General features: G+C 57.2%; 2 protein-coding genes and 1 long non-coding RNA gene across 4 annotated transcripts in view; 2 read left to right on the forward strand and 1 right to left on the reverse strand.

Moving 5' to 3' along the window:
- Positions 1–6785, forward strand: part of RSPH6A (radial spoke head 6 homolog A) — a 19296-nt gene extending 12511 nt beyond the window's left edge. Inside the window, exons 4-6 of one of the 2 annotated variants that reach the window (XM_077747101.1) lie at positions 1790–1934; positions 2678–2795; positions 6358–6785. In XM_077747101.1, the coding sequence (XP_077603227.1) occupies positions 1790–1934; positions 2678–2795; positions 6358–6595 (501 nt within the window). In that variant the 3' untranslated portion in view covers positions 6596–6785. The remainder of the gene's footprint in view (positions 1–1789; positions 1935–2677; positions 2796–6357) is intronic. The other variant, XM_077747102.1, reaches the window with a different exon arrangement.
- Positions 1675–8699, reverse strand: LOC144217498 (uncharacterized). The gene is made up of 3 exons (XR_013330917.1): positions 8636–8699; positions 3442–3521; positions 1675–2184 (listed from the first exon to the last, which is right to left on the reverse strand). It is a non-coding gene; the product is annotated as an uncharacterized LOC144217498 (long non-coding RNA).
- A 119-nt stretch (positions 8700–8818) lies between these two features.
- On the forward strand, positions 8819–14971 carry DMWD (DM1 locus, WD repeat containing; the record flags this gene model as incomplete). The annotated part of the gene is given in 6 exon segments (XM_077747201.1): positions 8819–8956; positions 10120–10302; positions 12244–12966; positions 12969–13172; positions 14003–14077; positions 14431–14971. Coding segments are annotated over 6 exon segments (1371 nt in total), but the record flags the coding sequence as incomplete, so codon positions are not given.
- Positions 14972–15079: the final 108 nt, after the last annotated feature.

The raw sequence follows: 15079 nt of genomic DNA on the forward strand, positions 1-15079 counted from the left end.
GGCCATGCGCCAGGGGGCACTGGCTCCCAGCAGGCCGAGCCGCGTAACATTCGCTCATGCGTCGGTTCGCTCCCGCAGCGCCTGTGGGTTGACGATGGCCTGTAAGCAACTGTCGGGGCCGGATGTACCCTGGCGTTCTGGGTTTTTCGGAATTCAAACAGGTGCCAGGGCACACGCAGCAGGGATTAGGCCACAGCTCAGCTCAAGGAGGGGCTGGGGCTCCAGCCGAGACTCAAAGATTTCATGATTTTTTTTTTTTTAGAGATACAACTTTTTAAAAAAATGTTTTATTTATTTCTGAGAGAGACAGCATGAGCAGGGGAGGGTCAGAGAGAGAGGGAGACCCAGAATCTGAAACAGGCTCCAGGCTCCGAGCTGTCAGCACAGAGCCCGACGCGGGGCTTGAACCCACGAACCATGAGATCATAACCTGAGCCAAAGTCGGACACTTAACCCACTGAGCCACCCAGGCGCCCCAAGATACAACTTTTTTTAATGTTTTATTTATTTTTGAGAGACAGAGAGAGATAGCGTGAGCAGGAGAGGGTCAGAGAGAGAGGGAGACCCAGAATCTGAAACAGGCTCCAGGCTCCGAGCTGTCAGCACAGAGCCCGACGCGGGGCTCAAACCCACAAACCATGAGATCATGACCTGAGCCGAAGTCGGAGGCCCAACCAACTGAGCCACCCAGGCGCCCCAAAGATTTCATGATTTCTTTTTTATTTTTTTAATGTTTATTTATTTTGAGGGAGAGACAGGGAGCACCCACGAGCGGGAAGAGGGAGAGAAAGAGCTCCAAGCAGGCTCCATGCTGTCAGCACAGAGCCCCATGTGTGGCTGGAATTCACCAACCATGAGGCCATGGCCTGAGCTGAAATCAAGAGTCAGTCCCGCTTAACTGACTGAGCCCCACCCCCGACCCGCATCCCCGGAGGGGGGCAGGACTTCATTACTTCTGCTGCGACAGGCTGAGTAGCCTCTTATTAGTTCAGGTCAAGGTTGCTGCCAAAGGACTCAAGAAAGCAACTTTTGGTTTTCAACGCTTTTCAGATCTGGGGGTTGTGGATAAGAGCTTGAGGACCTGCCGGTTTTGACCGCGGGTGTTGACCTTTACACTCATGCGCTCACTGGCTCAAGGAAGCGCCGGCTGCGTGCGAGGAACTTTTTATTCTTTCATTTTATTCATTCATTCAACAAACGTTTATCGACTCCGCCGTGGCTTCTTGAATCCAAATGCCTTCTTTTGAGAGTGATACACAACTGGCATTCCCTCTGCGGAGTTGCGGCAACTGAGATCTGCTCTATGCTGTGCGCTTAGGTTCATTAACGCAGCAAACATACATCAGCTCTTCAGTGCCTCCTACATCCCAACAGCGATCCAATGGAAGAAGCCCCTATACCCCGCCCCCCATTTCACAGATGAGCAGGAGATCTCCACGGGGCAGAGATGGGGGGGTCTCTCCTCTCAAAGATGCTTTCCCAGCACCTATCTGTCTGTATACAGTAGGTGCTCACTAAATATCTGACGAATGGATGAATGAATGTCCAGGTGGGGGCCGCCCAGCCAGGCTGAGGCAGGGGTCTCCACCTCACCACTGGAGCTCTCTCAGCCCATTCTCCCTCCCCCCACCCGTGTGACTAGCCCCGTCGCCATGCTCATACCTGGGTCCCCGAGGACAGGGCCAGTCCCCAGTGCCCTTCCTGGCCCCTCACCTCCTCCCACGGTGCAGGCCGGTTGCTGTTGCCCAGAGATGCAGACTGACTCCCCGCTCCCCCCCCCAACCTCCAGGGCCGCTGCACTTGGGTGAACCCTTTGCAGAAGATGGAGGAGGAAGAGGAGCTAGGGGAGGAGGAAGAGAAGGCAGACGAGGCGATGGAGGAGGTGGAGCAGGAAGTCGGGCCCCCGCTGCTGACACCGCTCTCAGAAGATGCAGGTAACGGGTCCTCTCTGCCTCGCACATGCCAGCCCAGCAGCCCAGTGGGGACTGGGGAGAAAGCAGGGGTGGGGGAGGAGGGACAGCAAGGCTGCGGGGGCATCTCCCTGGGCCTCAGCCGCTCCCTCATCTGTGACACTGGCCTGGTGATGCTGCCTCCCTCCTGGGGTTACGGGAACACGTCCGTCTTGTGAGCCGCGTCTGGCACATGGCAGTGTCCCCGATGGTGGGATCCGATCTTCCCAGTCCCCTGTGGGTTTGGGGAGAGAGACAGACAGGATTAGAGGGGCCTTCCCCAAGAAGGCAGGACCGGAGCTGGAATTTGGAAGACTGGAGAGGGATTTCCTGCGGGCAGGGCCTCAGGTACCTGGAGGAAGGAGGAAGGAGAGGCTGAGAGCCGGTGAATAGGCAGAGCCCAAATGTGAACCAGATTCACATTTGGTGAATGTGCCCAGGGCCTGTGCCGTGCCCTCTGCACCCTGGTCCAAGCCAGGGGCTGACCTGGAAGGGCGATCACGGCAGCGAGTGCAAGGGAGGTGAGATAAGTATACCCACTTCTTGGATGCAGCCACTGAGGCTCTGACAGGTGAGGCAGCTTCCTGGGGCCACACTCCCTTCATGGCCCTCCCTGTCTTCCTCTTCTGCTCCCTCCCCTCTTCCTCTCAGTCTCCCCTGGGGGAGGGGCGGCTGTGCAGGGCTGCGGGGAGCCCTGACCTCCCCTGGCGGTCTCCACTCCTCTGCAGAAATCATGCACATGACCCCCTGGACCACCCGCCTGTCCTGCACCCTCTGCCCGCAGTACTCCGTGGCCGTCGTGCGCTCCAATCTTTGGCCAGGGGCCTATGCCTACGCCAGTGGCAAGTAGGTCTTCCCCGAGTCCCTTCCAGCAGAGGAAGCCCCGACAACTTCTTCTGAGCCAGGCCAAGGATGGGTGGGGGCGGAGATTGGAAGGAAGCCCTTTCAAGAAGCCCCCAGCGCTGACCCCCCTCACTCAGCTCCAGGACTTCCACTAGGGCCAAAATGAGAAATCCCAGACAAAAGACGGGAGCCCCTCGGATAAGAGAATGGGGGATCAGAGAGGGGAAGGAACTGACCCAGGGTCACACAGCATATGCAGGATTCAAACCTGGATCTCTGGCCTCCCGGTCCAGGCTCCTCCGCTATATGGGTCACAGAGCCAGACAGGACTCAGCAGTCCACTTTGATGTGGCCCTGCCAGGGGCAGAGTCTTGTTCCCAGGGGACCTAACTTCTTCCCTGGGCCCCCTGGCCGTTCTTCCAGTTTGAAGGGTCTTCTCACTCTGGGGGAGAAGTCTTCCCTGCCAGGATCCCCTCCCCAAAAGATCTGTCACCCCTGCATCTTCGCACCCACACACACTCATGGAGACATTCACTACACACTCGCTACTCGCGCAGAGTCCCTCAGTCTCCCCCACCAGGCACATCCCAGCCTTTCGGCTTCGCCACTTAGGGAGCGCCCTCTGCGGCCCCGCGGCGGGCGCACTTACCAGCCCTGTCCACCAGATGGCAGGATACGTTTTCCTAGATTTTCCGTTTCCAGCTCCGTGCGAACCTGCCCTGTTCCATCCTGTGAGGACATTTCACGAAATCTTGGTACTGTGACCACATTCCTGGCGATGTCCCCCCTCCGGAAACAGGGGAGAGTCTCATTTGCTTGCTTTTGCCAGCTCCTTTCTGGCCACGCCCTAATTGGCCAACAGCTTTCTTTTCTTTTTAAAGATGTTACTTATTTTTTAAGGTTTAGTTCTTTATCTTGAGAGAGATGGAGACAGCATGAGTCAGGGAAGGGCAGAGAGAGAGCGGGAGAGAGAGAATCCCAAGCAGGCTCCGCGCTGCCAGCACAGAGCCCCATGCAGGGCTCCAACCCGTGAACCGTGAAAAACACGACCTGAGCCAAAATCAAGAGTCAGATGCTTAACTGACTGACCCGCCCAGGCGCCCCTTAAAGATTTTTAATAATCTCAACACCTAACATAGGGGTCGAACTCACAACCCCGAGATCAAGAGGTGCTCGCTCCACCGACTGAGGCAGCCAGGCTCCCCTGGCAACATCTTTCTGGAAGCAAAAGATAGATCCAAATTGGGAACGCTACTCACCCACCCATCCATCACTCAATCACGCATCCTTCCAACCATACTTTATTTTTTTCTTTATAAAACACTCTTGGGTGCCACTGTTTGCCACCTGTATGCTAGGTCCCAGGCCCTTTATTGAAAAGGCAATACGGACCCTGCCCCTGAGAGCAGGCAGAGGAAGCACAGACACTAATATTATAGCACCCCTTCCCCAGCTGAACACATACCCCAAACTAAGTGCTGCACTAGGGACAGTGCAGGGATCAATTCCAGCTCACACCTGCCATCTTGAGGGGATCAAATGGGAATCCCTGGGAAGAGCACCCTTGATGTGAACTCTCTGGGGAAAGAGAGAAGTAAGGGGGTGGGGGGAGGAGGAAGCAGGTGAACCAGAGCTTCCCAGACTGTGAGTGTACAGGACCCCACGGATCTGGTTAAAGTGCAGGCTCTGGTGACATGGGAGCGGGGTGGGGGCCTGAAGGTCCATCTTTCTAGGAAGCTCAACCTCCCGGGTGTGGCTTCCAAGAGAGCAGTGTATTCGAAGGCTCTAGGAAGACCTGGAGGAAAGCAAAGTTCTCAGGAACAGCAAGGCTGTGAAAATAAGGGCAAAGCCAAGCAGGCTCGGTGGCAAATTCTCCATCCCTCTCTCTTCACCCCACCCCCTGCCCCTCATAGCCCCTCTCCCTGTCTGCAGTACCCGCCTTTTTCTCCCATTTCCTCCTCTAGTTAAAATTCTGGGAGGGGTGCCTGGGTGGCTCTCTCGGTTAAGCGTCTGACTTTGGCTCAGGTCATGATCTTATGGTTTGTGGGTTCGAGCCCCGCGTCAGGCTCTGTGCTGACCAGCTAGCTCAGAGCCTGGAACCTGCTTCGGATTCTGTGTCTCCCTTTCTCTCTGACCCTCCCCTGCTCACGCTGTCTCTGTCTCTCAACAATAAAGAAATGTTTTGAAAAATTTTTTTAAAAAAGTACAAACAGGCAAGATTCACTTGAATAATTTATTTTACCCTATTATATTTTAAACGTTATCATTACCATGTGACATCAGTGCTGTAAAACTTAACGAGCTATTTTACATTCTTTTTTTTTTTTAATTTTTCATACTGTGTCTTCAGAATCTGGTGTGAAGTTCACACTTACAGCACATTCCATCTGGGTGCTACGTTTTCATCAGAAGTACTTGACCTTGTACTCAGATTCCACCACATTCATAGCTGAGAAAGTAGATTCATGGACCCAGGCTGTCCTAGACACACTTTTGTTATCCAAGAACAGAACTGAATATTGGTTTTATCGTTTAAATTTAAATTCATTAAAATGACATAAAATCCACCCTGGCAACAGCAGAACACACATTCTTTTCTTTTCCTTTTTAACATTTATTTATTTTTGGGAAACGGAGCATGAGTGGGGGAGGGGCAGGGAGAGAGGGAGACGCAGAATCCGAAGCAGGCTCCAGGCTCCGAGCTGTCAGCACGGAGCTGATGTGGGGCTCAAACTCATGAGCCCTGAGATCTTGACCTGAGCTGGCTGGACGCTTAACTGCCTGGGTTAAGCAGTTCTTTTCAAATACCCATGGAACTATCTCTAGGATCAGACCATATGCTAGGCCAGGACACAAATGTCGATAAATTCAACCGGATGGATTATACAAAATACGTTCCCTGGCCATACTGGAGTGAAATTAGACATCAATAACAAAGGAATTTGGGGGAATTTCACAGATATGTAGAAATTAAACAGCACGCTCCTAAGTAACCAGGGGGCCCAAGAAGAAAGCACGGGTGAAATCAGAATATCAAATACAATTAGAAACTCAGGCTTTTGGGGGTGGGGGGGGCGCCTGGGTGGCTCAGTCCGTTAAGCTTCTAACTTCGGCTCAGGTCAAGATCTCACGAGTCATGAGTTCGAGCCCCGGCTCAGGCTCTGTGCTGACAGCTCGGAGCCTGGAGCCTGCTTTGGATTCTGTGTCTCCCCCTCTCTCTCTGCCCCTCCCTCACTCGCACTCTGTCTGTCTGTCTTTCTCAAAAATAAATAAAACATTATACATAAGAAAAGAAAAAACTCAGGTGTCCGGCTGCAGCAGCCACGTTTCGAGTGCTTGGCCATGACACGTCCTGCTGCAGAGCACAGCTGTAGGCAGGCCCGGCACTAAGACAGCCGCACAGGAAACGCTGAAGACATGGGAATGGAGAGACCTGGTAGGCACATTCCACGCCACCACCCACGACTGTGCAGTCGTTTCGGGCACTCCCCAGGGCCCACCTTCAATGGAAGTCCAGGCTGGGGCTTTCAGGGGAGGATTGCCCAGTATCTCTCCGCCTTTCCAGGAAGTTTGAGAACATCTACATCGGCTGGGGCCACAAGTACAGTCCCGAGAACTTCAACCCACCCCTGCCGGCCCCCGTTCAGCAGGAGTACCCCAGCGGCCCCGAGATCTCGGAGATGAGTGACCCCACGGTGGAAGAGGAGCAAGCCCTCAAGGCGGCCCAGGAGCAGGCCCTGACGGCCGGGGAGGAAGAGGAGGAAGATGAGGAAGAAGATGAGGAAGAGGATCTGGATGACTGAAGGGGGCCCCCACCAACCCCTTCCCCCAGCATGTAGATAGCAGGCTTTCCCTTATACATAGTGATGGGTTTTTTGTTTTTGTTTTGTTTTTCACTGTTGGTTTGCTTTCTGCCCCTGGAGGACATGAGTAGAAGAGGAAGGTAGCTGCTCTAAATAAAATGTCCCCATGGCATTATGGCCTAGTTTCCCATTTGTTTGTTCACTGCGTTTGTTGATGTGGCCTCCAAGTCAGGGCTGTTGGGCTCTGCTGAGAACAGACATTGCTGCACAGTCTCTCCCATCTGTTTCATTGATTCGCTCATCTGGCCATCAAACAGCTGGTTTTTTTTTTTTTAATGTTTATTTATTTATTCGGAAAGACAAGGAAGAGGGGGGGAGAGAGAATCCCAAGCAGGCTCCGCGATGTCAGCGCAGAGCCCGGGGCGGAGCATGAACTCCTGAACCGTGAGATCGTGACCTGAGCTGAAATCAGGTGTCAGATGTGTAACCGACAGAGCCACTCAGGAGCTCCCAAACAAGTGCTGAAGTGCCTTCTGTCAGCCCAGCCCTGCAGTGGGGACACAAAGGGGGCCAAGCAGCCCCAGCTCTGCTTTCCCAGGGCTCACGCTCTTCAGGAGAGACAGACACACTCCCCAGCAGTGACAACCTAGATGGAGGAGCCCACAGAACTGACCGAGCTTCTGAGCTGACTCTCAAAGGGTCAAGAACAGAGTGGGAAAGAGCATTCCAAGCAGAGGGAACAGCATGTGCAAAGAGCAAGAGCAAGAGAGAGTTCTGCGTTGAGGTAGTTTCCCGAATCTCTACGTTTGGGACGTGGTGTGAGGAGTTAGTCGTGAGAGATGAGGCTGGAAAGAGAGGTTGGCAGGAGCAGATCACTCAGGGCTTTACTTTGCCCTGAGAGCACTGGGGAGCCTCAGATGGTGTTGGAGCAAGGGAGGGCCCTGGTCATATTCGTGTTTAGAAAGACCTCTCTAGATGCCAAGTGGAGTGTACATAGGATGGGTGGGATGGGAGTCTGGGAGAGCAGAGACCAGGCTGCTGGGGAGGGCGGGACTGGAGAGGAGGACTTTGGACCAGGGCTATGCAGAGAAAGAGACTAGAAAAGAGGAATTCAGGTAACAGAACGCAAAAGACTTGGGGGCTAGAAGCAGGGGGTGAAGGGAGATGATACAGATCTAGGAAGACACTGAGGTCTGGAGACTGAGTGACCGGGGGGATGGCAGTGTGAACTCTAAGATGGGGACCGGGGCGGGGGTGGGGAGCAGGATTTGGAGGAAGAGTTAAAAAAAATTTTTTTTTAAATGTTTTATTTATTTCTAGGAGAGAGAGACAGCGTGAGCAGGGGAGGGTCAGAGAGAGAGGGAGTCACAGACTGAAACTGGCTCCAGGCTCTGAGCCGGCAGTCAGCACAGAGCCTGGCGCGGGGCCCGAACCCACAAACCGCGAGATCATGACCTAAGCGAAAGTCGGACGCTCAACCGACTAAGCCACCCAGGCGCCCCAAATTTTAATTTCATTGTAGCACGTGCTGGGTGTGAGATGCCCCTGGGGCATCCTGATGAGAAATCTGAGAGACCACTGAGAATGGTCTGGGAAAGTCTGTGATGGGAAGAGGGTGGCTTCAGCAGAAGTGAAGGGCACTGGCAATCAGTGGGGGCTCACGGGATCCGCAAGAGCTTTTGGATCACTGCTGGATCATCGGGACACAGGGGGCATTGCGGGGATCAATGAAATTTTGGAATCACAAGAGGGTGTTGGAGGACCAAGTGAGATTGTAAAGATAGTGAAGTCATGGAGACATATATTGGAGGTTGGAGGGAAATGTAGAAATGTTTGGGATTAGCATTAATCAGTAGCGGGTCGGATGAAGCCCTAGGCGTTTTATGGAGACACTGGAGATCAGCAGGGTTTGGGACAGCATCCAGGGTGGCGTGGAATGTCTGGAGATGCTGTCGCCAGTCAGGGATTTTAGGAGGTCAGTGGGAAACACTGGAGATCAGAAAGGTGTATGTTGGGAGTCTTAGAAGGCACTAGAATCACCTGGGGTCGTCTGTGAAGCGATGGGAAGGCCAGGTTATGAACGTTGCCTCCTCTTGAGGGTCCCTCCGTTGCTAGGCAAACGGTTCCCAGGGCGCCGTTGCTAGGGCTTTGAGATTTGCCACGACCCCGCCCATCTCCCTCTGGGCCCCGCCCCCCAGCCAACCACAGGCAGGCTGCTGGCACAAAAGCCNCGACGGCGCCGGGGCCGGGGAACCGCCCGCCACGCCCGCGGGGCTGGGTGCCGGAGGAGACCGCGTCTGCTTCAACCTGGGCCGCGAGCTCTATTTCTACCCCGGCTGCTGCCGCCGCGGGAGCCAGCGGGTGAGCGGCCTGCATCGTGGTGGCCTCGGTGCTGGCAGAGAGGATAGGGCCCCCTGAGGTGATCAGAAGTGACGGGAGGGCCTCCGGTTGATTTGGGCTTTTGAATTGGCATCCTACTTGTGACGGGTGTCCTAGGATGAAACAGTGCCAGGAGGGTATGCAGAATTCTAAAAGGTGGTGGCCTTTTAGCCCTTTAGTACCTCCTAGGTACTGGCCGTCCTGGAGGTGATGGAGAACGTCCTGGAGGTGATGGAGACTCTTGAGTCATGTGGGATCCCCGAGATTCCCAGATGGCATGGGACCCTCCGTGTTTGTGGGTGGTAGGGAATCTTCAGGTGATGGGCATTCCCGAGGTGGTGCAGGCTGGAAAGTGATGGAGAAGCCAGGGGTATTGCAGGGCAGGAGGTGCTGAGGGCGAGCCTTGAGACGTTGGGAGCCCAGAGGTGAGGACGATTGTGGAATCAATGGGGCTCTTAGAGGTCATAGGGATCCTGGAGGTGAATGGGGTCTTAGGCCACACAGGGTCATGGAGGGAACGGGAATCTCTGAGCTGAGAGCCCGGGGGGACATCGGCAGGTGTGGTGGTCGTGTCTAGAGGCACGTAGGTCCCAGAGGGGATGAGCCCCGTGGAGGTTATGGTGGTCCCCAAAATGATGGAGGTCCTGGGAGCCCAGAGGCAATGAAGGGCCAAAAACGTGGGGGACCATGCGGTTTCATGTGTCCGCGAACTGATGGAGGCCCTGAGATTTAGGGACTCCAAAGAAAACAGAATCCCCGGATGTTGGGCATTAGAGTCCCGGGATGTGGGCGGCCCTGAACTTGGGGGAGCTTGGATATTGGGGTGCTGAGATCCAGGGGAGTTGCTGAGGCCATGGGGCAGGACTGGAAAGGAATGGGACTGTGGGGTCTGCAAGCCTTGATACTGTGGGCAAGGGAGTCCCCTAAAGTTAGCGGCTCCAACTTTGGGGGGAAGCACTGTGGTCTCCGTGGGGGGGGGAAGGGGGGGCCTTCCGGTCTGTGGTTGCCCACTCACCCATCCACCTACCCACTTCCCTCAGGGATTACCCTTGCTTCCTCTTAGCGGTTTCCCCCAACCTCAACACCCTCTTCCTGCCTCTCAGTCGCAGAAGCTATTATTAACTCCTTTTCTCCCACTGCCCAAGTCCATTGACCTCAACAAGCCAATCGACAAGCGGATCTATAAGGGCACCCAGCCCACCTGCCATGACTTCAACCAGTTCACTGCTGCCACAGAGACCATCTCCCTGCTGGTGGGGTTCTCAGCCGGCCAGGTGCAGTACCTGGATCTTATCAAGAAGGACACCAGCAAGCTATTCAATGAAGAGGTGATTACGGCCCCCCCAGGGCCTAGAACCCCTCCCCCTTCCTATTCATCCACCCATGCACTGTTGCCACCAGACCAGTGTCTGTCTGGGAGCAGTAGGCCTGGGGGGGCGGGGGGCAGGAACCGGGAGAGAGAGAGGGGGGATGGACTGACAGATGTGTGGCCTGGGGTAACAGGCAGCCAGTGTGAAAAGACCCAGTAATGACCGCTGCTCCTGCTGCGCCCAGGTCCTGTGCTGCTGGCCCTGGGCTGAGCGCGGTGCTCCCGGAGTTTTTCACTCTGGGTTAGGGCTCGTGGTACCCATGTTGCGGAGATGACCACTGAGCCTAGTCCCCTGTTGGGACGCCAGGGCCCGTGGTCTCCAAATTCAAGTCCTTGCTGCACCGTTTACTCACCGTATGGTTTCGGGGAGCTCAGCTTCCCTGCCACTGAGCCTCAGTTTTACTCCTCTGCAAAATGGGCTTCTTGTCCCTGCCTCACAGGACTGTGGTTACAGAATCGTACATGGAGATTGCTCAGTCCTGTCTGGACGGGGCGCAAGAGGACATGCCGACGAGCCACCTCCTCTGTGGCCAGGGGCCGCTCTTGCCCTCTGTCCGTCCCTCTCGGTTCCAAGGAGGTGTTCCAAATACACAGAGTGCCCGAGTGGCAGAAGGGAGTGAGGGTGACAGTGAATGGATTCAAAACGCACCGGCTCGTCCATTCACAAAATATCTATCGAGCATTTGTTCTGTGCCAGGCATTGTTCCAAGCACTAGAGGTCTTGCATCTCAGTGAACAGAACAGACAGAGGGCCCTGCCTCTATGGATCCCTCATCTAGCTGGGGGGCAGACGGCTCTCAGATGAGGGAAGTATGCTATATGTCGGAAGCGGAAGGTCAAGGTCAGGTGCGCCCTATGGAGGTATCCAGCAGGGAGGTCTAAATTAAGTAAGCTGATCAGGAGAAGCCTCATGGGGGGTGGGGGGCATTAAAGTCAAGACCTGAAGGAGGTAAGAAAGTTTTCAGGGGAAGACGTTCTGAGTAAAGGAACAGCTGGGACAGAAGCCTGCAGGAGGGCAGCGGAAAGGCTGGGTGGCCAGTGCAGTTGCTGAGCGGGGAGGGAGGTGGATGGATGGGCTGGTGGTGGACGGTTGAGGTTCTGAGAATGACCTGGTGGGGACCGGCCCATGTCGGGTCTGGAGGGCCCGGGAAAAGAGAAGACTTCGGCTGTTCGAGCCTTTCTTGACCAGGGTTCATCTCAGCCCTAGAACAAAGAAGCGATTTGATTGTTTTCTGTGTTTTTCCCAACTGCGGGAAGCAGGTTAGCTGCCCGGGGAGGAAGTTAATTCGCTGTGTGCTGTGCTCACCCAGGGGCTTCAGGGCATCATTCCCTCCGGAACCAGTGCAGGGTTGATGGCAGCTGGGACCCGCGTGGTTGGAGTGGGGGTGGGGCAAGAAGAGGGCAGGTCTTGGGTGTCCCGGAAGGACTGGGGGTGGCTTGGGAAGCGGAAAGGAGAAGAGGCTCGCGTGCGCAGCTGGGGGGCTGGGGCTGCCCCTCGCGTGTCCAGGAGTTGCTGTGTGCCCGGCTCCGTGCTCTGGGGCCAGGCCTGTGGATCATGAGATCGAGAGCCCTTCCTTCGGGGGCCAATGTCCTGTGACTCCGTCTCTTGCCTTAAGCCTGGAGAGGGTTAAACAGAGGGTAGTTCTCTGAAAGGCAGAACTGTCCCCTTGCAGAAGATGGGGCATCGAGGCTCCGTGGAGCTCTACGTGGCTGCCCCACAGGCCACCCTACTTCCCCTGCGTTCCCATGGCCTGGCGTCCATCCCTTACCCTCGGTGAGGGAGGCCCTGTCCAAGGAGGTCTGGGCCACATCCGAGGGCCCTTTCGGGGAAACCACGCTGGGGAGGAGGTCCGCCAGCAGTGGCTGACCACCTCCCAACCGCCACGATTTCTCCCGGCAGCGGCTGATCGACAAGACCAAGGTGACCTACCTGAAGTGGCTGCCCGAGTCGGAGAGCCTGTTCCTGGCCTCCCACGCCAGCGGCCACCTGTACCTGTACAATGTCAGCCACCCGTGCGCCTCGGCCCCGCCCCAGTACAGCCTGCTGAAGCAGGGCGAGGGCTTCGCCGTCTACGCCGCCAAGAGCAAGGCACCCCGCAACCCGCTGGCCAAGTGGGCGGTGGGCGAAGGCCCCCTCAATGAGTTCGCCTTCTCTCCCGACGGCCGGCACCTGGCCTGCGTCAGCCAAGATGGCTGCCTGCGTGTCTTCCACTTCGACTCCATGCTCCTGCGGGGGCTCATGAAGAGCTACTTTGGGGGCCTGCTGTGCGTGTGCTGGAGCCCGGATGGCCGCTACGTTGTGACAGGTGGCGAGGACGACCTGGTCACCGTGTGGTCCTTCGCTGAGGGCCGTGTGGTGGCGCGGGGCCATGGCCACAAGTCCTGGGTTAATGCTGTGGCCTTCGACCCCTATACCACGAGGGCCGAGGAGGCGGCTGCGGCCAGCGGTGGCGACGGGGAACGGAGCGGCGAGGAGGAGGAGGAGGAGCCTGATGCTTCAGGGGGCCCGGGATCGGCCGGGGGGCCCCCCCTGTCCCCGCTCCCCAAAGCCGGCCCCATCACCTACCGCTTCGGCTCGGCCGGCCAGGACACGCAGTTCTGCCTGTGGGACCTCACGGAAGACNCCCTGCCCCGCGCAGCCGGCTGGACCCGGCCAAGGTGCTGGGCACGGCGCTGTGCCCGCGCATCCACGAGGTGCCGCTGCTCGAGCCCCTGGTGTGCAAGAAGATCGCCCAGGAGCGGCTCACGGTCCTCCTCTTCCTGGAGGACTGCATCATCACCGCCTGCCAGGAGGGCCTCATCTGCACGTGGGCCCGGCCGGGCAAGGCGGTGAGTTGCCCCCGCTCCAACGCGCCCCCCGCTCCCGGGGCCCAGGAGGAGGCGGGCCTCGGCAGAGGGGCTGGCCGCGGTCACAGCCTTTTAGCCCTGTGGGGTCGGGGAAGCCAGGGACCTCTTGGTGTCTCAGGACAAGACCTCTCAGGTCTCAGAGTGCTGGGCTTCTAGAACTCTCGGGGACAGCAGAGAGAGGGCTGAGGATAAGAGACAGCTGGGGGGAGTGGGGAGCCAATGGGCCTGGCAGGGCCAGGTCTTATCACATGTTGCTTGAAGCCGAATCTGTGTTCCTATGGGACATGTCCTTTTTGACTTGTGAAACCTTGTGAGTGCTGCAGGTCAGATTCCGTGGGCGACACGGAGCCCGTGTGCCCGGCTTCCAGCCCGGGGGCCTCAGACTCTGGATCTGAGCCCACCACTGGAGGCCCGGCCTGGGGAGCCCCAGCTGGGTGCCGGTGCTGCTCCCTGTGTGACCTTGGGCGGGTCACTGCTTGTTGACCTCCGTCACCTCTTAGGGAGCCTTGAAGGTGGGTGGCAGGTGGATGTGTCCACCTCCCCGCCGTCGCCGTGGGTTCAGGAAGGGCCCGGTGGGGAGGCACATACCTGGCGCCTTGGGACTCGTCTCTCGGCGCAGCGCCTCGGGGATGCTTGGGCCCAGGGCCCAGGATGCCAGGTCTGAGGGCCGCAGCCGGGTTCCCTTGAAGGGCGGTTTTAGAATTGCGTAGGGTCTTGGATCCTTAGAACCTAACAGCACAGTCTCAGAGGCAGGGTCGTTGGGGTCTGGGGGAGTCTGGCGAGTCCTGCAAGAGACCCCTCTATCTCCCTAGTTCACAGACGAGGAGGCCGAGGCCCAGACAGGGGAAGGAAGTTGGCCCAGGTCACCCAGCAAGTCAGTGGTAGAGGTAGGACTGTCCCTGAGTTCTCTGCCCCGCGCACCCCACTTCCCCCCAGTCAGAAAGGGCCCCGTCCTCTCCCCATCTTCTCTACCCCTACCCCATCCTCTCTGCTCAGGATCACCCCCAGGACTTTAATTATTGTCCCAGAGTGCCGCCTGCTGGGACAGGAAAGCTAGCAGAGATGTGAGCTCCTGACCTAGAGCAGCAAGCGGCCTCTGTCCGGGCAGGGTCTGGGGTGGACTGAAGGGCAAGGTCAGGGTGGCAGCCGCCTCGTGGACTCGGGGCCGGCTCCCTCCCCGTGGGGCCACGGCAGCCCCAGGCGGCCTCTAACCCTCCTGTCTCCCCTCTGTCTTCCCCAGGGCATCCCCTCCCAACCCAGCAACTCCCCGAGCGGCACAGTGGTGTGAAGCCGTGGATGTCGGGGTCCCCCCTCCGTTCCCCGCCTCCTAGCCATGACCCTCCCGCTGACCTCACGGATCAACGTATTAACAAGACTAACCATGACGGATGGACTGCTCCCATCTCTTGCCCTGCACAAATTTGGGGATCATGGGGTCCCCCAGACTGGCCCAGCACTTGGGGGGATGTAGTGGCCCCTGTGGCCACAGCCTTGTCCCCACCCACTGCCAAGTACAATGACCCCCTTCCTCCAAAACATCAGTGTTCGCCTCATCCCTGTCCCCAGCATGTGACTGGTCACTCCTGGGGGAGACGCCCCCCCAAGCTCTGCAATGTGCCCCTCGGCCTGTGGGCAGGGCAGGGGTGGCCCACCCCTCCCCTGGCCCCCACCCTGCCCGTGCTGTCGTTTGTGCTTTTGAAGAGTGTTAAATTATGGAAGCCCCTCAGGGGCCCTCCCTGTCCCCTGGGACCTCTTATTTATACTAAAGTTCCCTGTTTTCACAGCGTCTCTGTCCCCTTCTGGGAGGCGAGGAGGGAGGGCGCGCACACTTCTGCTGCGGTCTAGGCTCCGGCTACTTCTGCCAAAGGAAGAGCTGGGCCCTGCCTCTC

The sequence above is a fragment of the Crocuta crocuta genome, unplaced genomic scaffold (genome assembly GCF_008692635.1).
Source record: "Crocuta crocuta isolate KB4526 unplaced genomic scaffold, BGI_CrCroc_1.0 scaffold334, whole genome shotgun sequence".
NCBI classification, from domain to species: domain Eukaryota; kingdom Metazoa; phylum Chordata; class Mammalia; order Carnivora; family Hyaenidae; genus Crocuta; species Crocuta crocuta.